Source organism: Lygodium microphyllum, chromosome 11, assembly GCF_053477565.2.
Source record: "Lygodium microphyllum isolate KBCC chromosome 11, Lygodium_microphyllum_v1.1.10, whole genome shotgun sequence".
In the NCBI taxonomy this organism is placed as follows: Eukaryota; Viridiplantae; Streptophyta; class Polypodiopsida; order Schizaeales; family Lygodiaceae; genus Lygodium; species Lygodium microphyllum.
The window spans coordinates 28,637,616-28,661,584 of record NC_141145.1 but is presented as its reverse complement, the minus strand read 5'-3'; the positions used below and the strand labels follow the sequence as shown (position 1 = coordinate 28,661,584).

At 44.4% G+C, this 23,969-nt stretch overlaps 1 protein-coding gene across 4 annotated transcripts in view; it reads left to right on the top strand.

Annotated features, from left to right (window-relative positions):
* The window catches only part of LOC148028653 (uncharacterized), an 87,421-nt gene extending 64,800 nt beyond the window's left edge, over nucleotides 1–22,621 (top strand). For 3 of the 4 annotated variants that reach the window (XM_087687449.1, XM_087687450.1, XM_087687451.1), the window contains 4 exons: nucleotides 21,432–21,490; nucleotides 21,594–21,619; nucleotides 21,726–21,870; nucleotides 21,954–22,621. In XM_087687449.1, the coding sequence (XP_087543575.1) occupies nucleotides 21,432–21,490; nucleotides 21,594–21,619; nucleotides 21,726–21,870; nucleotides 21,954–22,461 (738 nt within the window). In that variant the 3' untranslated portion in view covers nucleotides 22,462–22,621. Of the gene's footprint in view, nucleotides 1–2,764; nucleotides 5,021–21,431; nucleotides 21,491–21,593; nucleotides 21,620–21,725; nucleotides 21,871–21,953 lie in introns of those variants that run through there. The other variant, XM_087687452.1, reaches the window with a different exon arrangement.
* The last annotated feature ends 1,348 nt before the right edge of the window (nucleotides 22,622–23,969 follow it).

Genomic DNA, 23,969 nt, shown 5'->3' with positions numbered 1-23,969 from the left:
ATTATTTTTATATATTATTGATAATAATTTTGATTATAATGATTAATATTTTTCAAAACCTTGAAACCTTGAGGTGGCCAATAAAACAAAACTTCAAAACCTTGAAACACGAAAAAGGATGATGTGGGAGCTTTCGCTTGATTGCCAAGACCCACGGACTGCTTATTGCTCAAGTGTTTCAAGCCGAATGCTAATGGTTACTTCTCACATAGCCGTACGTGCTCTCAAGCCTACAAGTGTAGTAAGCTTACCTCAATGTTCGATTGAGCACCCTCCTCTCTCAAGCACACCGGTAGCTCTACGATCCAAGATGCAAGCTCAAGCAAGCTCAATCCTTTGCCTTTAAGCTCCATGCTCCATAGCCGTGCATGTGAGATGAGAAGAGAAGAAGAGAGGAGAAGATGGAGAGCTTCTCCACCGCGGTCCCTCACCCTCACACACTCACTTCCTTACACTCTCACACTCCCTTTCTCAAGCATAAGTACAAGCAAGCAAGCAAGCAAGCAAGAAGAAGAAGAAGAAGAAGAAGAAGAAGAAGAAGAAGAGCCACTTTTGCTACACACCAAGAATGAGCTTCTCTATTCACTTTTTGGCCTTTATACATGCCCTCATCCCTTTGGGCACCCGTCCCCTTTTTTATGTGACCGTCGGCCATCTTGCAAAGGTTCTATTTTCCTATTTTCTTCTATTTACATTTTGCCTTTACCTATGCCCGTCTACTCTTGACAACTTGCATAGGAGGGAGCCTGGCGCTCTTTTATAAAAAATTGGGGGCGTTTTTACATTTAAAATGTGCCTTCAGCTTTGCTTCGACTTTTAAGGTTGCCCTTGTGCTTTTGGCCTTTTCTTCTCTTATTCTTTAGTAGGGCTGCCTTTTTCCGCCTTGCTCTGCATTTTTGAGGTTTCTTGAATTTTCTTTTGCTTCATTTTTCTCTATCTTGCACCGGGTTTAATGGATGAAATGTTTTTGGTGGCTATGGTCTATAGAGACATGAATTTGAATTATGGTTCTTTTATATGCATGAAGTATGGATAATGAGTTGTGGAATACGGTGAATATGCATGTAAATTGTTGGTCTATTGATTGCTTACTTAGATTTTGTATACAATACTAAATCATGTGCAATATGTGTTTTGTTGTGGCCAATGGGCCTTTTAAGTATATATTATGTAAACAAAATTTCCATAAAATTCATCTCAAATGAAACCCATTTTTTACTTCTTTGGAAACTTGTATCAAACCTTAGAAACCTGCTTCATACCTCCTGTTTCTGAAACCCTTAGCAACTGTGGTATATCTGAGCCACAATGTAAGGCGACCATGGTTGCTGAGCCATGCAGATGTGCAATCCAACATGATTTGTCTCCTCCTCTTGTTGTGAGCTGCTGTGAAGAGCGTCGTACAAAACATGGGTCCTCTTTGGAAGAAGCTTTTGGCCTTTTGTGCTGTTTGTGATGCTGGTGCTGCCTATCTTTGGATCAGGCTATAAGACCCCTTCACCTTCCATCACAAACTTTAAAAACTTTTCAATCATTTAAATGAATACTACAGTATGCTGGGGTCTGCTGGAAGAATGTGCTATGTGCAACATTAAAGTGATGTTTACAAATCTTGATGTCACACAGGAAAGAGTAAAGCTATGGGTGTAGGGAGGGAAGAGAAGCTGGTGGAGTTCTCAGGTTGTACAATCTTAATTACTTGTGAGAGAGTTGATAGGTTAGACTCATCTTGGGAAGCAAAATTTATCATCTTGTAGTTGCAGAGGTGGTTGATTTCCCATTGAAGTTGATGTACTGACAATCAAAAGAACTGAAAAGCACAGCAGTGACACCCTATGTAAACTTGTATAAATCACCAAAAACTACAAAATTCAATGATCTGCCTTACTTGAGCCTTCAATCTACCAATTCTATTGGCAATGGGTAGTGTGTTGTTCACTCATTTGAAGCAGAATAAAAAGCTGTGAAGGTGGACTCCTTAGTTAAGTAACCAACTTTTTGTATAGTGGAGTGATACCTACCTCATGGAAACTTGAAATGGTCTTGGGAGTTTCGTCTGCATTTCTGTATGGTTGCTGTGAAGTGAAGCCGTGTTTATTTGAGTTCCAATGATTAAATAATAATCATCATGTCCAGTGAAAGGAGCTGGAGGAGACAGTAGAAGCAGAGGCTTCTTTCCTCGATTTGCATGGCTCATGCATTGACTTCCTGGCTCAAAGTCCACCTCAAAAGTCTGAATTTCCACTAGCAGCTAGCATGTCATTATTTATCTATTAGACATCATTTATGATAATTATGCTGTCAGCTTTTCCATACTTCACTCACTTGGGCACATGTTGCGGAGCAACACTTTGCAACGAGCATACTAAACTGAAATTGGCATGTTGGTTTTGATGGTGGGCTTGATATAATTTCAGGGCATAGAGTTTGATTCAGTCTAACTATCACTTCATCTCGAGCTTTTATATTCTAGTCATAAGTATTCTTCATGATTATGAAGTTGCTGTTACGATTGTTGTGGCCTTAAGTTTTTTAGACATTCAGTTGGTAATCAAGGTTTGTGTTACACACAGGTTTTTGATTTGTTTCTTATTATTTGAAAACATGGTGTGAGTTGTAGAGAACCTCATTCTAATCTAATGATTAAGTAATGATGTAGATGGCTTCTGTTTTGTTACTGTTGTAAGGGGTTCCTAATGAAGGATGACCTGGTGCTGGTCTCAAGTGACAAAAGATGGACGAACGTAGAGATTCTTTCTCATCTTACCCCTTGAGAATTGAAGATTCTCTCTCTTCTTACTCTTGAAGAAGCTGCAATGGGCTAAGTTTCTCTCAAGGGCAGCAAAGGTTGGAGGCCAACCTATTCATGGACATGTATTAGATGCACTAGTGGCAATTTCATGTTTAAGAAGGAAAACAAAGGACTTGCCCAAAGACTATCAATTTGAAATGCCACTCTGCAAACTCTAAACCATCTCTTGGGATAATATTGCAATAGTGCTGGAACTGCTCTCCCCAGTGAACTAAGGTTCTTTATTTTTCTCAAGGGAAGCCCTGGTGGTGGGGTCGCAGGGTCAAAAATTTCATGAATGAGTATCCAAAATGCGATATCCTTCAAAGCCTGTAGACTCTTTGGTCCAGAAAATGGTCTTTTTTTGTCCTGCCAACGCCTAAAGTCTTTGCTAGGCAAGCTTAATGAGAGCATTTCAGATATAGCTGGCATAAGTACTGAGGAAACAAGGCATTTACCTCAAAACTGTTAAACTTTGTTTTTCTCAAGGGAAGCCCTGGTGGTGGGGCTGGAGGGTCAAAAATTTCATAAACAATGATCCAAAATGCGAATTAAATGCTAAGGAAACAAGGGACTTAGCTCTAAACTAAGGGATGAAGAAAAGCATTCTTAAGCTGCTTGTTTTTCCTTGACAAGGGCAGCGCTGGCAATGGCAAGATCAGAGCTTGGAGGTTTGACACATCTGAGGTTAGGATTTCAAGTCTCCACACACCTGTGAATTACTCAATGTTAGCAAGCGCTAAGAAATTAAAAATGTTAAAATGTATTCAGCCCAAGACTGATATACGAATGCCATCCCTTGACATCCCTCATCAAGGCATCCTGTTAGACACTGGTGCCCAGGCTTACTTTATTCTCAACCTGTCATCCCTTTCATCCCTTGTCAAAGCATCCTGGTAGATGACTGGTGCTTAGTTTTACTTGATTTTCAAATGAGAGATACAAAAACAGGAACTTTAAGCCATATTACATAAGTGGAGACATTATATTAAAGCACCTAAAGCAACAGCTATCTTGTAACATCTCTCTCTTCTTCCAATTGACTGGGTTACAGTAAAAATTTCACATGTTACAAGATGTAGTAAAGGTACCTTGGGTGCAGCTCACTGTGTAGAAGATGCTTGCAGCAGAGGCTTATATCAGTCCATGCTATCCCTTGATCATCATACGTTTGACATGTGAGAAAGGCTTCAACATAACACACATGAAAAATGTAAAGTAGAGGGTATACCATTTTTGGATTTGTGGAAATATCATACGCTATTCCAGAATTGAATCAAGGAAACTGCTCGACAGGCTTTTTGCCTTGTCAAAGTGGATTTGCGCTTCAAACCTGCATCACATATTTGACAAGTGATTTCAAATTGAATCTCCTCATCAAATTGCAACACACTGAGGGTGACACTGAAATGCCCGGCTATTTTAAGTGAGCTATGCTGCATGCCATCAAGAAATAGCACTACTGTTGTATGGCTGTCATTATAAATCTGAGACCTGATCAGGATGGTTCAGCAGTTTTGTCTCAGCTCAGTCTCTCTCATCTATGCATTCTGGGCTGTGTGGTGACAGCACGAGTCCATATTAGCTCAGCATTAGGATGACAGTCGAGATCTTGATGTGCAGCCCAGTTTGTGCTTGTATGTTGGGTTCAACATAGGCATCTTGGCAGTATCAGGCTGTTGATTGCTGGGTGTTCTGAGTGGTCATCTTGCTTTCTATCAGTCAGTTGCCGGAACAAGCCAGAGCTAAACATTCAGCATGAGGGTTATCCGGTATTGAAGCATTTACATTTTGATGGATGTCCTTGTGGATTGTGGGTAAGAACAGGGTACTTTGAAGTTAAAGAACGAACCGAGATGTCAAAAAAAGTATTCTTGATAGTAGATGGCCATCTTGCGTAAGAAACAACTGCACAAGCCGCCAATGGATTTGAGAAAATACTCATTCAAGAATACATTGCTTTAAGAATGTAGCAACTCCAAAAGGAATGGAATAAAACCATAATAAAGGAGTTTCCAGGACTTGTTAGCAGAAAAGAAGCAAGTTGCATGCCTTGCCTTTGAATGCCTCAGTGTTGATTGACATGGGGTGATTATGTTAAGGTTTGCAGCACAGGATGAGCATGAGTGCAGTTGCCAAAATCCAAAATGTCAAGAGTTGATTGCAACACCTGGTCCCTGATTTGGGGTGGCAAAGAACGGTACATCAACAACAACTATGCAAGCAAAGGTGAACTTAAGTTTAATCAACTCTTTCTTTAAGTGTGATGAACAATGCTTTTCATATTCGAGAATGCCTTATTCATCGGGTTTGCACATTTACCGAGCTAAAACTCCCAAGCGAAAATCCTGAAGTTACATTTTGTCTCCTTTCACTTCACATATTTCTTCAAGAAATATGAACCTAAATGTAAAAATGGTGTTTTAGGACATACTTTTGATTGCCTTATATTTGCTTTAGGCTTATAAGTTATAATTTACTTACGAAGGTATCTTCTAAATGAGTCATAAAAATGGATATTAGTACATAACCTTATAGCCTCCCTACTTTTCTATATGGTGATTTTTTGAGGAAGTGTCTCCAATATGGATAGAATGTGCATGATTTGGTATAGTGAGATGCATATTAGTGCATGCTTTTGTTGGCGAAAATTCTTGGGGCATCATTTCAAAAGTGTTCCATAACTTTCACATTCAAGGTTGCAACCTTGCAAATTAAAGGGAAAATGCCATTTGAGCATGTTTCTTTGGGTAATTCTACGTATATCAAAAATCAAAAGAGATCTATTTTGGTATTGTATGAGGTGACTTGCACTCATACATTTTGTTGGTAGAATTATTGGGCCCAGTTTTTAAAGTATTTCAAGACTATGGCATGTGTTTCTTTCAACTTGATTCATCTGAGGAGATTCCCATAAGTCCCATAAGAACTCCCTTATATAAATATGGCTTCCTCTAAATGTACCCAAATCTCTATGATGTCGTTCTTGTTTATATATCATTCAATAATGCTTATATAAAATCGACAACAGAGTTTTTCCAAAGAGCTTTCTTTGATAAATATGTTGGAAAGAGGTATTAATATTTGCAAAATTGAACTACATAGCAATCCCCTCATTCAACTACGAAGAGATTTTGTATACAATGTGATTGTAGCTTCACCTAGGATGCATTATTAAGTTTAAGAGTAGAACTATAGAAGCCACATATTTATAGGGTTTGTAATATATGGCACTACCCAAAGGAGGCACTTGCTTAGACTTTCTTTTGCAAGAGTTATTTGATATGTGTGAGAGAGAAAGAAAGTTATATTAACATCTACAAAAGGCCATATCAACCTATGAGGCCAAAATGCTACATTTGAAAGTCAAGGAATTTGAAAGTTCCAAAATAGCTGCCATCTAATGCTATAACTAACTAAATGGAGAATAAACAATATATAGCTGATGAATGCAAAATAATGTTAAACCCAGATACAATGTGAAATTGCTCTGGGGTTACTCTAATCCCAAGATAGATCTCATGGGTTTTTGAGAGAGAGAGAAAGAGCTGCTTTAGTGTAGCTAAGTGGTGTGATTGCTTGCTTCACTTGTGGAAGTCAAAGCTTCCCTATCAAGAAAAAGTTTTTCTTTGTTGGCTTCTCATTGGGGGTTTTTCCATTGGCAATGTGTTGCGGGCCCGAAAGATATCCAGAGGCAAATGTATATTTTGTACTACTTGTGATGAGACCCCTGAACACCTGTATATTTCTTGCCCGGTTGCTAGACAGGTTTGGGACTTCATCTCTAGAATGTGGACCTCATTGATGGGTTAGAGAATGCCTATTCGTTTTTGGATTAGGCAAAACCCCTTCCATGGCCACATTATAGTCTCATCATCCTTGCCTCTTTCAATTTATGCGATGGACTAGTCTTTGGCACATTTGGTAGACTCGCAATGCTTTTATCTTTGGTTTGGCCTGGAGTATGCACAGCCATGTGGGACGAGTGCAAGGCTTGCATGGCCTCATAATTGGAGAGGTGGCTGCTCCTTGCATGGACATTGTTTGCTCAACCCTAGTTGTGTCTTCTTGATGATGCCCTTCATTGGTTCCTATGGAATGATGTTGATAGCCTTTTAGAGACTTTTTGTTCCCATAGACTGTTCTTTTGATAGCCTTTGGGCTTCGTGTGTATTGTTGCTTGGTTGGCTTGAAGGCTTGATGTAAATATTTCCATACATTAATTTAAATTCGTCACGAAAAGAAAAAGAGATGAGATGCTTTATTGACGTCTACAAGAGGCCAAAATGGCCTTTGAGACCAACATTTATAACCAAAAAACCTTGGTGATACAATTGTCTAGATAAGTAATAAATGTACATGGACAATAAAAGAAGAAAGAGAGAGAGTTGTATTAATTTCTACAAAAGACCAAATTGGCATATGAGACAGAAATAGATACATTTGAAGTTCAAGGAATTATCATGTTTACCAAGTAGAATAAAGAAATGATAATCTAAAAGGAGACATTTAGCTAGGAAATAGCAAATAACATATGAAAGAGATATGGATATTGGTATCATCCACACACAGAGAGAGAGAGAGAGAGAGAGAGAGAGAGAGAGAGAGAGAGAGAGAGAGAGAGAGAGAGAGAGAGAGAGAGAGAGAGAGAGAGAGAGAGTGTGTGTGTGTGTGTGTGTGTGTGTGTTATATTAACGTCTACGAAAGGCCAAGTTGGCCTATGAGACCAAAACGTTACATACAAAATGTTCGGGAAACTTTTTGAGTCCCAGTAAAGCTACCATCTAATGCTATGATAAACTAATTGAGTAGGTACAAAATGGTATATAGACTGGGTACAATTCATATGTGTTCCAAGTATAGTGTGGAACTGCTCATGGAGCTTGGTCATCCTAAAATGTCCCGCATGGGTCTATCTAACATTGAGAGGTTGAATTAGCGGGGTAGGGTCCTTCGGTGGCGGTGTAGTATGCCTTGTATCCTCGACATGTGCCTCCTGCGGGGGCAAGGGCTGGTTGGGAGTGGACATTAGGCTTTGCTTCTTGCCGTGGCTATGGCTAGGGTGGTCCCCCGCGGCCGGGAGGTCAGTGGGGCTGGTGGGGGCTCAAGGGTGGGGATGGTAGTTGGCTCTCAGTAGAATTCTGTGAGCAAGCGTTGGGAAGCTCCTCGTCTTTGCTCTGAGGTTCGGAGGAGGTGGTCTCTGTGGCGCTGTATTTCCAGCAGGAAGGGCCCAAGGCATCTCTGGTCCTTGAAATCCATCACTCTAGAGAGTGGCTCGAATCCTTCTCTGAACAGGCAGTGGAAGCATCCCCGGATCTCGTAGTACGCTAGGCATCTGCATATGTAGTGTTCTTCTGTCTCCGGCTCGAGCTGGCGGATTTGGCAGATCCGATCTTCTAAGGGGAGGGGGTGGGCCCCATATCTACCTGTCTCGACCCGTAGCTGGTGTGAAGATGTACGGATCTGTCGAATGGTGCTTTTGACTCCATGGGACAAGTGTGTGTCCATGTAGCTTGAGCGGGTAATGAAGCCGTCCGGAGATATTTGCAAGAAGTGCTTCCGATAGAAAGCCTTCTTTGTCTCTAGGTCTTTTGTAGGAGTCACCCATGTCTTGGCCGTGTGTAGCTGAATGATGTCCATTCTAATGATACGGTTCACCTCCTCCCACAGCTGAACTCCAGGTGGGGGCAATGTAGGCTGTATTGTAGTGGGGGGAGGTGGTCCATGTGTAGGCCATGTGGCTGTAGCTAGGTCTCTGTTCGGGCATATCAGCATTCAGTGTCCCCTTGCAGTGCTAGATGTTTGGACGACTCTAGCGCGAGTTCGGGGTACAGATGCTGGGGCAAGTCCCATAGTCGGTGCAAGAAGGTCACTATTTGGAAGAGGGCCTCAGCTACAATAGGTGGTGCCCCCATCTTTGCTCTAATGATCTCGTGTGGCACAGAGGGCTTGCTCCGGATCATCTGTGATATCATAAGTACTAGGGGTCTCTCCATCTGCTCCCATCCCTCATAGGTGACATCCTCTTGAGGCAGTGGCTGGTCCGGTGTGGCCCTCCTCGTGTGGTAGAGACTGGATCCCCATATGGGAGCCCCGTACAAGAGTGCTGGTGTGACTAGAGTGTCAAATAGCGAGAGCTTTGTACGGGGCTCTTGGAATTGTATGTGGGCGCATTGGTTCTCCATGGATCTGAGGGCTGCATAGCCTTGCACCAATCTATCTTTTGTTGCGTTTTTTTCAAAGTGAATCTCGGTCTTGAAAATGTAATCCCCATATAGACGTATCTTTGGACCACTTCCATGGTTTCCCCACCGTATGTGATGGGGGGTACTGACCATCGAATCCATTGGGTTGAAGTGTTGACCCCGTTAACTTGGTCCTTCCAAGGTTCATGGTGAGGTCTTTATCCTGGTAGAAGGCTCGTAGTGCCTCCAATTGGCACTGTAGCCCTTCGGGCGTGGTGGAGATGAGAACTATGTCATCTGCATATAGTAAGTTGGGTATCAGTATCCCTCCTAGGCTAGATCCCTCCCCGCCCAATCTATCCATGTACTCTGATATCTCATCAATGTAGAGACCAAATAAAGTAGGTGAGAGTGGGCATCCCAGTTTAAATCCAATGGTGTTGGTTATCTCCTTTGACAGCCCCCCTGGTGTTCGGGGACTCAGCCCATGACCGATTCGTATAGTGCCAGTATCCCCCAACGCATTTGAGGCGGGACCTCTAGTTCTTGTAGTCTCTGCATGAGCCTTGCTCGTGGTATCGTGTCGAAGGCCTTGTGAAAGTCCACGAAGCAAGAACGTACCCGCCTCCCGTGTGCCCTGCCCTCCTCTATAATGGCTCTAAGTGTGAGGATATGGTCAAGAGTGGAGTACCCCCTCGTGAACCCTGCTTGTCTAGTTGCCCGATGCTAGTGTTGCTCTGCCCACTTGCTCAGCTCATGGTCCAGGATGGATCCATAGAGCTTGGCTAGTACATGGCAAGCTATGATTGTTCGGTAGTTCGTGGGGGCCATGGGATCTCCAGCATTCAGGATAGGTATTATGGTGTTGACCGACCAGCTGGCAAGGAAGCCCTCACATAAGGCTCTGTTGAACATGTGGGCTAGAAGGGGTGCAAGTACACCCTGGGCATGGGTTAGGTGCTTTGCTACTAAGCCTTCATGGTCTTGGGCTCGGCCATTCTGTAGTTTGTCAATGGCGTCCTGAACCCACGTGGTAAAGAATGTAGATGACTCGGGTCTGCTCCGTGGTGGTTGGGGGCAGCGGGGGCTGCTCGGGTATTTGGTACAGTGAGATCGCATATGCATGCCATGTGTTCGGGGAGGTAATGGGTGTCTGAGCATGGGGCTCCTAGAATGCCTTCCACGCCTCCTTGCTGTCCTATCCCAAGAATAGCTGGTAGAATTCGTGTTTCACTTTGGATAGGTAGGCCCGTTCTTCCTTCGTATGAGGGGACGGAAGATCAGGCGTGCCTGTTTGTGCGTATGTACTCCTCGTGCTTCGTCCCGTTGAAGATGGAGCCGGGTTTCCTTGCACTTTGCGTTGTACTAGCGATTTTGTGGGATATTCTTGTCCAGAGGGGAGGGACGGGGGGATTTGTGGGGGAAGTACTTGGCCGCCGAGGTGTGGAGTGTTCCCGCTAGTTGTGCTGTGATTCATAGCAACCAGAAACATCTGAAACATTTAGAAACGAAACGTTCGAAACGTGTTTCGTAAGTTTCTTTCGAGAGGGGGTAAAATAAGAAACACGAGATTTTTTTATTAAGGGTTCTTTAATAGTTTTAAACTAGGGAAATATGTTTTAAACCTCCATGGAACTTTCTCTTAAACAAAAACCAGTGAATTGAGCAAAAGTGATAAAACATGAAACAATATAGTCAATTTAGAATAACACGTTACACATCCATGATCCATAATCCATTGTTGACTATTGTCAAAGATTAATGTTTGAATAAGCTATACTATAATCAAACTTGATGTACGGTTGAGCCCTATCTCCTCCGGTGCTATCTCTTTGTATATGTGGTCTTTGCTCTCGAAGAAGGGAGTCTGTCTATGTGCTGTGTGGGCATTGAAGCCTCCGGCCAACATGACATCCCCCAAGTTGGAGTAGTGCATGATGCCCTCGTACAGTGGTAGGTATGGTGACTCCCCCTTCTGTGGCGCGTATGGGGAGTGTGTTGGGGGGAAGTAGTACACCGCCATGTAGATGTCTCGAGGGTGATATGTGTGTATTCGGATCCACATGAACTGGGCCTCCTCATCTTTCCGCATGGCTTGCACCATAGGCTGTAACTCCTCCCTGTACAACACTGTGACTCCTCTGGGCCCTCGGGTCCCTCCTTTTGTTTGGGCTCTAGGGCGGCATGCCGTCTCCCATGTGTATCCCCTCACTTCAAGTAGGTGTGTGCCTAGGCTCTGGTGGGTTTCTGTGTATAGGATGATATCCTTGTTGGTGAAGTTCTCTTGGAATAGTCCTACGTCTGTCTTCATAGCTCTGTTGCAGTTCCATACTGCAAACCTCAGGCGGGTCTCATAGGCCGTGACCCATCATTGGCGTTTTATCTGTGATGATGACACCGCCGTCTCGTGATACTGCTCATTTTTTCGCTTTGCATGCTTCCAAGATTTGTGGCATGCATTCCTTACGGTGTGCCACCTATGTGGGTGTGAGGTCATCCTCCAGATATACCTTTTCCCTTTTTAGCGCTGTCCTTTTAGAGAGGAAGACTCGACGGGATTTTAGGCTGGTGAATTTGAGGATGAGAGGTCAGCTTTTGGTGAGGTCTTTCCCTACGCGCTATGCGTTCTCCACTATTGTGGGGTCCTCAACTCCTAGGTTTTCACAGAGACACACACAGAGAGAGAGAGAGAGAGAGAGAGAGAGAGAGAGAGAGAGAGAGAGAGAGAGAGAGAGAGAGAGAGAGCCCCATACGCCACACATTACCTATGCGCCTGCAATCCTCTCGCCTCGCTTTTGTAGAGTAGGGGACAGCTTTAGTTTACTATTTGCCTATTCTGCATCCCTTTGTGGTGCCCTGTGACAGTGTCCCTTGCCTCATCAGTCGCCAGCACCGGCTTGTGTGCCCTACCCTAATTGTTGTCTGCCCCTTCTGCATATCTGTGTAGCCACGAAGAGAGAGAGAGTTAGTTATATTAATGTCTACAAAAGGCCAAGTTGGCCTATGAGACCAAAAGTCTACATACAAAATGTCTGGGAAGTTTTCCAACTCCTAGTAAAGCTACTATCTAGTGTTATGGTGGACTAGGTGAGTAGGTACAAAATGGTATACAGACTCGATACAATCTAGATGCACTTCAAGTGCAGTCTGGAACTGCTCATGGAGCGTGGTCATCTTAAGATGTCCCACATGGGCTTGTCTAGCTATGGATTTTAGGCTGATAAAGCTATGGATGTTAAAGGGAAAGTGGTGATTCAGTAGTTCTCCCTCTTTTTGTTTATCATGAGACTTGCTTTATGGAATGTTAAAGGCATTTCTTCTAGCAGTAAGCAGTATCGGCTGTGGAGAATTGTTTTTGCTGGTAATTGGGATGTTTTTTGGATAGTGGAGCACAATTGATCAATTATCTTTGATGATCACTGAAAAATAACATCTTCAAAGCACACTGGCTAGCAGGCTGACAGAACTACATAAACTGTTGTAAAACAACTTTTTTTGCCCTTGTTCCTTCTCATAAAAGTCCACCCACCCATCTACTCTTGCCTGGTTGATTGCAAATTCCAATTTCCTTCTCCCATTTCCCTATAGCAGCCTTGCCCTATCCCTACCATTTGATGATGATGACTCTTAGGCACGGGCATGTAGTCATTGCCTTGGCATTATTAGCAAATATACTATTCTGTCTTCTTCCATGAGCTTCTCCTACTTATGAGCCTCAGTTTGAGTCAAACAAGAACTTTGGGATTAAAGTTAGTTCTGCATTCCTCCCACCACCAGTGAGCCTGTTTGCACTATGCACTATTGATTACTGGGTGCCCCTACTGCCTTGTAGTAGAGGCACCTTGTTTTCAGCCTCTAGCATGCCAGATCTGCTGGTGACCTGGTTCGACATCATGATGAGGTCGGCCTGTTGGCTGGTCATTCTCTCTTTATGGATGCACCAGTTCATGTGCCTCATCATCATTCTCACTCATCTTCCTCCATCAAATCTTCTATGATTAGGCCAGTGCCCTCACTGACACACCTCGACAATGTGCAGGGGTTGATTGTGTGCAGCCTTATATTAGTGTTTTAAGATGGTGAGCCCTATGCTCCTATAGAAGTAAGATGTGGATTTGACTTGCAAGGGTTGGCTGCAATTCTTTGCTTGACATCCATATGGATGGTAGTAGCATTGGTCATAATGGTCATGAAGAGACTTGGGGTGAATGTGCTAAGGGCACTTTGGGATAAATGTGCTAAGTCCATTTATAGGACTCAAGGTTCTATTGTGCACATGATTGTGCAATTATTGCTCTTGATTCATAGGCCAACGAGTCTATACATCGAGATGGTGTGAGCTGGTGGTATGGGACACCATCTCTTGAGATGTGGTTGTGACCGAGAGTGGTGCTAGCTCCCACACTCGGGGGTGGGCCTGTTTGGCTTTGTGACTGGGAGGTGAGTCTAATGTCTAGTCCCTAAATGTTCATGGATGTAGCTTTGTGGTGTCTTGTGTGCAGGTTGAGTCCAAGTTGGACGTTTCATTGTGCATGTTGGGGGAAAGTGTAGCATGTTGTTGGGGCTGGGAGACGCTAGAGGCAGTGTGGAAGGGGCCACTCGACTATTGGGGGGGTAAGATACTGGTGTGTGAGGCTTGTCACTCCTTCTGGATTGGTATTTTCTTGGTGTCTTCAATTGCCACCAGTACTTGTAGGATCCATGTGCACATCATTGCATTAGCAAATGGTGGGGGGGCGGGGGGGGGACTACCAAAAAGGTGCCCAAAAACCAACTGGTGGTACTTGACTGCCAGTCCGGGGAAAAGAAGGGTGACTGGGTATGGAGGGAATTTGTTATGAAGTGTGAAGCTCTTGATTGTGAAGCCACTTTACCATGGGGCTAGGTAGATGATGCCCTTCATGGAAATGATTGGGAGCTGTTAAGTAGCTCCTGTGCCAGATACGTGGAGGTGAGTTGCACCATGAAGATGCTTTGCCCCATCAGGATTGTCTCTGGTATCCTCGAGGTGCCAAGAAGCAAGGTGGAATGAAGCCTATCACAAAGCTGTGCCCTGGATGGAGAGTGTCCTACGACTTGTCTGAAGATCGCAGTCTCCTCCAATTCCTTCTTTGGGGGTAGATGGATTGAAGCTGTTCGTTGGTGAGGACTACATGCAAGGGGTGTGATTAAGGAGCACCCATGGAGTGCTCTGGCATCGGATCATGGGTTTCCATTGTGTGAGTTTGAATGAAGACCTTCCGGGTTGGCTGCTGTTGACCAAGGGAATGCAGAATGCTGCTACAAAGAAGGGAGCAGCTGTTTATATGCCTGAAAGTCAGGGAGAGGTGGGTGGCAGGGTGGAGAGGCTATAGTCCAGTACGGGGGGGGGGGAATGGTTCAGACAAGTTGGTTGTGAGAGGGGGAAAAGAAGGGGGGGGGACAGCAGGATGCTGGGGAGCTAGGGGTGGCATGCAAGGTGAGACAGCAGGAGCACAGGGTGCAGGGTGTGGGCACAGGGTGCAGCATACAGAGATGCGTGCAGAGGGACAGGCAGAACTAAGGGATGGCACAAGATGGCAGGCAGAAGGGTGGTTAGGGTGTAGTGTCCAGAGCAAGGTTGCGTGCAGGTGTGGCAGGATGAGCAGGAACAGGAGGGGGGTAGTCTGGGTGGTGGAGGGGGTGGTTGGCAAGCAGAAATTGGGGGGGGGGGGGGGGTGTGTCAGGCAGCTAGCACGGAAGGGCTGGACCACTCCCTCTTAAATCTTGGGTGTGTGTGAATGCCCAAGGAGCCCAATTTTTCCAAATGCCCCCTCTAGCTCTCATCTATCAAGGTGGCCAGATTGGAAGAGCTACAGATTCTCAACTCATACAAGTAACAATTCTTCAACCTATCCCAATAAGATTTTGATTTAGGTATGACCCAATGGCAGAAGCTCTCAGCATGGTCCATGACTTTTGTCACTGGATCCATATATCATATCATCAAAATGCTTTCCTTTTGGAAAGAATCTATGCTATGTTTATTTGAAACTCTAACCTCTTAAGCTTACCATCGTAGGGACTTTGCTCACAGCTGTTGGGGTAAAGGCGCCTTCGCCGTGCCGCCCCGTGTATTACTACACTGACAGTACCCGCCACTGCACACTGTAGGTGGTGGGCGCCCGTCACGTCACTTTATTCTTTACATTCATTTTTTAGTGACTAGTAAATAAAGGAAGGCCCGGTCACACATTGTGACTGTTGGAGTTCCCATTTCTTGTCTCTCTCTTTCTTGCTCTTGCTCTCCCGCCATAGCTCGTGTGCAAGCTTCGATCCTTCTCACCTTTCAACTGGTATCAGAGCTTGGCTTCCTCTTGCTCGAGCTCGACTCGGTGCTTCTCTACCTTCGCATCAACTCCCTTCACGCATTGGATCTCCATCCCGGCAGCCATATCCGATCTCCCCAAGCTCCCGTCACTCCCCGGCTTCCCGAGCACCTTCCCGGCCTATTGAGGCACCTTCAAGGCATTGATACTGAGCCCATGTGGAGCAGCAGCAAGTTCAGCACCAACAGGGCAGATTGTACCATTTTTTTCCAAGCTGTTAGCACTCGTCTACTTCAGCTCCACACTTGGCCATTACTTCTTGCTCTCTACCTTGATCAAGAGGGCTATAGACTTCATGTTCGATGTCATTCAAGCTTTGGGCATTGATCTTGATCATTCGGGGCTGATTTCTTCAGATTTGGGACTGTTATAAACTGTCATAACAGGCTGAAAACAGGGCAGCACCATTGGCATTAGCATTTGTTGCTTATACTCCATTCCGGTTGTGCTATTTGATGCACGTATGCGGTCTACATGATGCCTAGTGCCTTGGGAATGTATGCACATGATTATGCCATGATTTTGGCCTGAAATATTGGCTGATTTGGGACTGTTATTTACTATTATACAGTGCTGGAAACAGGGCAGCTACACTTGGCATTGGCATTTGATGCTTATACTCTACTCCGGTTACCTTGTTTGATGCCCGTATGCGGTCTACATGATGCCTAATGTCTTGGGAATGTATGCATTCGATTTGCCCATGATTTGGCATTGTTTTTGGGTTGGAAATTGACAGTTTTGGACTGTTTAGAGCTGCTGTATATGAGCGGGCTGAAGCTCATTTGTCACATGTATTGCTTCTCTATCGATACCGGATTTATGCTATGGGTTATGTCATGATGTATTACACTTTGGGGATCGACTTCGAACTCATGATCGTGATTCCGGAATGCTTTTGAGCATCGCATTTGCTCCGTTGTTATTGGTTTGTCATTGGCAGTTTGGTCGATTTGACTGGCATTTGGGCCGCTTATGCCTATTGTCTGTACTTGACGGATAAGCTCTATGCATTACATGCTTTGGTCCGTGGTTGATGCCTCTTAGTTCGTCCATGCTTGACAGATATTTTGGAGCTCCGATTTGGATGTTTTGAGCACTTCCGACTCACAGGGATATTGACTTTGGCTTGCTACTGGATGTATTGACTTGACAGAGATCTTGCCATTGGGACTATGTCTTGCTTAGTGGTTGCTACATCAGTTGCTTCATGTATGTCATGCTCTTGGGAAGCGTATGATGCATTGACTTGGTCACAGGATGCTTATGAGCTGAGTCTCAATTTTGGATCCGCTTTCTTTTGAGCAAACACCTATTTGTGTCAGGTTTTGGCAGTTGGTTCTATATTTTGCCTAGATTGTCTGGGGTGTGCCTCTTACTGGTAGATGCTATTTGACATCTCTCGGTGTTATGCTCATGTATTTTCAGTGTCATTTGGCTTTGCTTTGTCCTCTTTATGCCGGCTTTGGACCTAGCATTGTTTAGTTGACATTAGATCCAGTTTTGGGACAGTTTGCTCTCATTATTGCAATTCTGAAATTTATTACAGCAAGCATTTATTGGTGGACTGAGCAGTATTTTTTATGCTGAAATATCCTGATTTGGTGTACCGCACCTAGTCTTAAGTGGGCAGCATCTTTTGGCACACTTTTCTCGCCATTTGGAGCTCATTTCAGTGGATTTTGGGCATTTTCTGCAGTAAAACAGCCAGCAGTTTTACATTGTCTGTGCATTTCCAGCCTGCATTATGGCGTCCTCTTCGACTGATAATGCCATATTTAACATCACAAAGTTGGATGGTACCAACTACTCTTATTGGAAGAGTCAAATTTGGCAGGTCTTGGTGCAGAAATCTCAGATTAAGCCTTTTCGGTTGAGTGGGGAGCAGCCTGAAACTATGGACAATGACGACTGGCTTGAACTTGATGAGCTATGCAAGTCCACGATTGTATTGTCTCTCACTGAACAGGTACATTATAATGTATTTGAGGAAGCACAGAGTGCATGGGATCTATTTATAAGATTAAGAATCTTTATGATAAGAAAAGTCCGGCGAGTCAGATGTACTGGTTGAAGCAGCTTATGGATCTGCGCATGAAGGATAATGCGACTATGTCTGCTCACTTGAGCCAGTTCCATGCTATACTGAAGAACCTGACTTCGCAGGATATCACCTTTGGAGAGGAAGTAACTCCTCTTTTCTTGCTTGGGACTCTGAATGAGTCATGGGATGTATTCCGCACTGCCCTATGTGCCTCTAGTGCTACTCTGAAACTGAATGATGTTGAGAGTGCTCTTCTGCAGGAAGAGGTTAATCGCAAAAACTTGGATGCCTCTCGTGTTTCATATGCTTTGACAGTTAGAGGCAGGAATGATAGGAATGATCGTGGTAATAACCGTGGCCGTGACTCGCAGAAGGGTCGGTTTAAATCTCGTGGAAAGTCGCGTAGTAAGTTGCGTGGGCGCAACGCTAATGTCACTTGTCATCATTGTGGGAAAAAGGGCCATATCAGACCACAGTGTCATGAGTTGCGCAATGAGAAGCGCAAGGATAAGGGCAAAGAGAAAGTGCAGGAGAAGTCCTCTGATCGCAGCATAGTACCTGCGAAGTCCAGCGTCAAGATTGAAGAAATTAATGTCATGCAGACCGAGGATTCCGATGGTAGTGATGAGTTCATACTTGCAGCTAGTTCGTCTGATGCTTCACACTTGACTGAGACACCTAGTATGTATGCACAGTGCTGGTTATTGGATTCAGGTGCGTCCTTCCATGTGACGCCTTACCGTGAGTGGTTTCACTCTTACCGTACTGTATTTGGATCAGTCAGACTTGGAGATGACAGGTCTCTTGATATTGTGGGCTGTGGAGATATTCAGTTGCAGTTTTCCACTGGCAGTTCCTTTTTGCTCAGGGATGTACATCATGTACCTGCGCTTACGCACAGTCTTATGTCTGCAGGACAGTTGGATGATGCAAGGTTTCATGTCTGTTTTGGGGATTCTGCCTGGAAGATTACCAAAGGCAGACTTGTGCTTGCTAGAGGCGCCAAGGTTGGCAGTCTCTATCCTCTTGTTGTATCTGGGTCTTCTGTAGACCATGTTTTGACAGTGGGCTCTATCCCACATGTATCACTTTGGCATGCCCGTTTGGGGCATATGTCTTTGAAGGGAATGAAAATGTTATCTGGTTTGCAGTATCTTCCGCCTTTGGACTATGCACGTTTTGACTCGTGTGATCATTGTCTTTATGGTAAGCAGAATAGGTCTACGCATAAGAAATCGGGTAGGCCATGCATGAGTGAGCCCTTGGCTTTGGTGCAATAGATGTTTGTGGGCCCATGCCGTGTATGTCTATGGGTGGTGCGAAGTACTTTGTTACCTTCATTGATGATTTTTCTAGGAAAGTGTGGGCTTATCCCATAAAGCAAAAGTCCAATGTCTTGGCAGTCTTTCAGCGTTGGCTTGCTCTTGTTGAGAACCAGACTGGGTATAGGCTGAAATGCCTTAGGACTGACAATGGGGGAGAATATGTCTCATGTGCTTTTAAGCAGTTTTGTGATGACAGGGGTATTAAGCGTCAGTTGACCGCCCCTTACACCCCCGCCCAGAATGGTTTGGCTGAGCGCATGAACAGGACTATTCAGGAGCGTGTCCGCTCTATGCTTAGCCATGCAGGCCTACCACAGAGCTTTTGGGCTAAGGCAGTTAGTACGGCAGTGCATGTCATAAACCGATCGCCTTCTAGTGGATTGGATTTCCAGGTTGTAGAGGAAGTTTGGGCTGGTAAGCCACCCTCTTATGCGCATCTCCGTGTCTTTGGATGTGAGGCATTCTGCCATGTGCCCAAGAACAAGAGGAGTAAGTTGGATCCAAAGAGCATTAAATGCATCTTTCTTGGTTATGGTGATTCAGGAGAGATGGGCTATCGCCTATGGGATCCGCAGGCGCGGAAAATAGTACGCAGCCATGATGTAGTCTTCCATGAAGACAAGATGCATAGGCAGCTTGAGAAAGTGGTTGAGATCCGTAGAGTGATCTTTCAGGAGGAGCCTAGAGCTCCTGCACAGCCAGTTGGACAGCCTACAGCTGCAGCAGATGCTCATGGTCAGGGTGTTGGACAGGCAGCTGGGCAGGCAGCAGAGCCTGCAGTGAGACGGTCTGCTAGAGACAGACGTCCACCTGATAGATTTCAGCCCTCTATGCATTATATTTTGGTTACAGATGCAGGAGAGCCTTTCACTTATGATGAGGCTATGCGCAGGGGTGACAGTCACTCCTGGGAGAGGGCTATGCAGTCTGAGATCGACTCCTTGCATAAGAATGAGACTTGGGATTTGGTTGCCTTGCCTAAGGGCAAGAAGGCTTTGCCATGCAAGTGGGTGTACAAGCTGAAAAGTACCCCTGGACACCCCAAGCCGACATACAAGGCTAGATTGGTAGCAAAGGGATTTAAGCAGGAGCATGGTGTAGACTTTGATAAGGTCTTTTCTCCTGTGGTTAAGATGACCACCCTGCGCTTGGTCTTGGCTTTGGTTGCTCAGCTTGACTTAGATCTATATCAGATGGATGTCAAGACGGCTTTCTTACATGGAGACTTGTATGATGAGATCTATATGGAGCAGCCTAAGGGCTTTGCAGAACCTGGCAGGGAGCACCTAGTGTGCAAGTTGAAGAAAAGTCTTTATGGCTTGAAGCAGGCACCTAGGGAATGGTATCATAAGTTTGATGCCTTTATGCAGTCACAGGGCTACAACAGGAGTGCTATGGATCCGTGTCTTTAGACGAAGAAAGCCCGTGATGGTTCATTGCTTATTTTGGTACTCTATGTGGATGATATGCTGATAGCAGGGAAAGCTCATGATGAGCTAGATGCTCTTAAATCTTAGGTGAAGAAGAGCTTTGAGATGAAGGATTTGGGACAGGCCTCTCACATACTTGGTATGCGCATTAGACGCGACAGGCATTAGGGACTCCTCTACTTGTCACAGAGGGAGTATATTCATAAAGTCCTTGAGCACTTCCGCATGCAGGACGTAAAGCCTATTGGCTGTCCATTGCCTTCTTATGTGAAGGTATCACAGGCCGATTGTCCGCAGACAGATGAGCAGAGGGCCGAGATGGCCCAGATCCCTTATGCTTCAGCCGTGGGCAGTTTGATGTATGCCATGATAGCCACTCGAGGTTGTTGGGGTAAAGGGGCCTCCACCGTGCCGCCCCCTGTATTACTACACTGACAGTACCCGCCACTGCACACTGCAGGTGGCGGGTGCCCGTCACGTCACTTTATTCTTTACATTCATTTTTTAGTGACTAGTAAATAAAGGAAGGCCCGGTCACACATTGTGACTGTTGGAGTTCCCATTTCTTGTCTCTCTCTTTCTTGCTCTTGCTCTCCCGCCATAGCTCGTGTGCAAGCTTCGATTCTTCTCACCTTTCAACAGTATTAATTTTGAATCACTCCTAGCTCCTTTATGCCTCCCACTAAATTTTTTCCATCTCTAACCAATTTTATGTACACTTTCGCACTTCTCGCATCACTAGAGGTTTGATACAGAATTATCGCAAAACCTGAAGAAGAAATGCAAATGTTTGTTTGTTTGTTTGTCTTTTTTTGGCTTGTCTGGAGCTTTTCCATTCATATCAAAATCAGACATGAGATCTGAAATTTCAGTTCTGTACATTGCCTAAATGGTGTGTTAGCTCCCCTAGTAACGTCTTCAGCAGTTATTCAAGTGGAGAATCTGGAAGTTGGCTAAGATAGAAACTTAAAATCTTTTTCTTCCAATCTAAATCTTCTTTCCGTGAGATGATATCTATTCAAGTATTTCCTTACATGAAAGGTTATCCATCAGTTGTGCAGTCAGAATTTTGGCCCTTCCATCATGTGTCATATACGAGTTCTTTTAGCAGTTAGTGTACCCTTAATTTTTCTTGAACTTCCAGTAGCTGCATTACAGTGAGTGACATTCAGAGATAGGTACTTGCTTGGTGGCTTTTGGATAATCCTGCAATTTAAGACACCTTCAAAGAGATAAAATGTGTGTTGATTTAGTCATTAGAAGTATTTCCTTGAATCCTAAGGAAGCCTTTCTTGTGAATGTCCAACAGGTTGATCCAACATCAGCAAGGCCTGACCTTACATATCATCGCCTCCCCGTCTCACATGGGTAAGTTGTCAGCATAGTTCCCTGTTGATCATTCAATCAGGATTTTCTTTTGGTTTATAATGTGGAAGTTAATAACCACCCATGTCATTTTCCTTTATTACAGGGAGACTGAGTACCAGCCAAATGGATGTACGTACTATTTAGTAAATTTTTGTGTTCATAGATGTGTTTCACAGTTTCAGAAGTTAAAGCAATTGAAGGAATTTTATGTTTCATTCTTGTTTCCAAACCGCAGATGCAAGGATTCACCAGAGAGCGTTAGTGCTCTTGCCCAGTGAAAGAATCAGGTGGGAGAGATCACTTCCTACTCCAGCTGCTGTTGATCCAGCATGGGTGCCACATGAAGTGGGACCATGGAATGCACAGCCCTTGCTTTCCAGGTAGATTCCTCAGTGACTCTTTGCCAAGGTTCAGATAACTGGCATATGTTTTTTATGAACTTACCTTGGTAGCAATGGTACAGGACTCACAATGGGACCCGTTATGGTGGAAGCATGTTGCCGGTGTCTAACAGTAGCGATGGACTAGTTCAAAGACAGTGGATGGACACAGATGTTTCCGCTAATGCTTCAAATGCTTCTAGTTGGGCCGATTTTCACAGAAGATTGTCAAATAGGGGAACCAGAGATCGCACATTTCCCTGGCTCAGCTCCACATCGGAGGCTTCTCGGCCAATCTATCTCATGACAGAAAGGAGTGAAGGAGCTATAGGCAGTTTTGAGGATGCTCCAAATAGGCGGTTTCAAGAGCTCGGAAGGGAGCTTAATGATCACCCTGGACTTCGAAGCAGCAGGGCTCATCCTTCTGGTAACTTCGCTGAAGCTCCCAGCCATCAGTGGGGCATACCTCCCAGAGTGAGTTACAGTCAAAATGGGATGATGCATATGACAATGCCTGGACATGTTTCCCGCTTTGGAGGTGCAGATTCACAGAGCCGTGCTGAGGGAGGGTTGAGAAATCCATGGCATTAGGAACTAATTGCGATCCTTAACATAGATTGTTGTCATTAGGATAGCTATGGTCTTGCCTTGTATATTGCAAAATGCACATCATCTTCCGACAATCGATTTTTACTTTCTAGAAATGCTCCTGTAATTGATGTAAATAAAAACTGTGCTCTTTGTCTTGTTAGCCACTTTGCAGATACACTGGCAGCACGACCTCCAAACTGTAACGTTTGGGAAACTCATCACACACGTTTTGAGCAAATGGGTGGAACACGTGAACGTCTGTGGAGTCTCTTTTGCTTCGCGAAGAAGTTTGAAAATTAATGGAAGTTAGCTATTTTCAACGGGCCTTCTGTCCAATCAAGGACAATCATACACAGGCAGCAAATTTTAATGCAGTCAAAAGGCGATGAGCTACAATGCTACAAGAACAATAGAAGGGTATCGTGAAGTGGGCAGGACAGGGGTTGTGCGAACGATATCCAGCCATGGAACAGCCACCTCTCCGATCACCAAACCAGTCGAAAGCATGTAAGTAACCTGCCATAATAGCAATCCTGGCACACAACCTATATGACCATGGATGCTTGAGGCCGAGTCAAAAATGAAAGCATTGTCAGTTTACTAGATGTGTGAAAGACCAGTTCGGTGTATAAAATGAAAAAGACAAGGATGAAGGGGTTATAATGTGGCCATGGATGGCCGTTGCCCAAAACCCAAGAATGGATGGTTGTTCGTTGTTGTGTCATAGAGGTCTATACTCTGGAAATGAAGTCCCAAAGGCTTGCAACCATGCAATAGATAAAAAGATGAGTAGGGGCTTCATCACATGTATAAAAGATACATCTACCATGGCACATCTTGTGACCATGCAACGCGTCCCCTATGGAAAGACTTGCAATTAGAAGCCTCCGTATTAAAACTCCCCTCCAATAATAAAGCTTGAACTTTTATAGTTGAAGCAACCAATCATGCCACTTAGCTCTACTCTCACAAATAGATCAAAATTTTGTTTGCTTTTTGAGAGTGACCCATCTCTTGTCCTTAATCATTTTATGGTAAATATGATTGGTTGTTGGTTTCAAAATATCCTCCAATTTTACAAAAGCCCAATCAAACCATAGGGATGAAAGTTGAAAAGCAGGCAAAGGGGAATGGTGCTAGAACTGGTCCTCCAAGACCAAATCACCTTGTAACCTTGAGGCACTCAAAGAGTACCAATGAATATAGTAGAAAGCATAAGCTTGAGATTGATCTCGAATGACATCTTTAACAATCTTTAAGCCCAATCTTGCCATTTGATTGAACTCATCCCCCCCCATGTGCTTATAAGCCAATCAAACAACTTGGATATGGCCAAAACCTCACCTTGTAGGGATTTAGATTCCTTTTTGAAATCAGAGGGATGCCAAGCAATGAAGCTAAGAGTCTCTTGCCATGAGGCAATCAAGAGGGAAAGAAGAAAAGATTGTGGAGTTTTGAGTGTCTATGTCAAAGTTAAATATTCCACCATGAGGCTTAGATAGTACTGT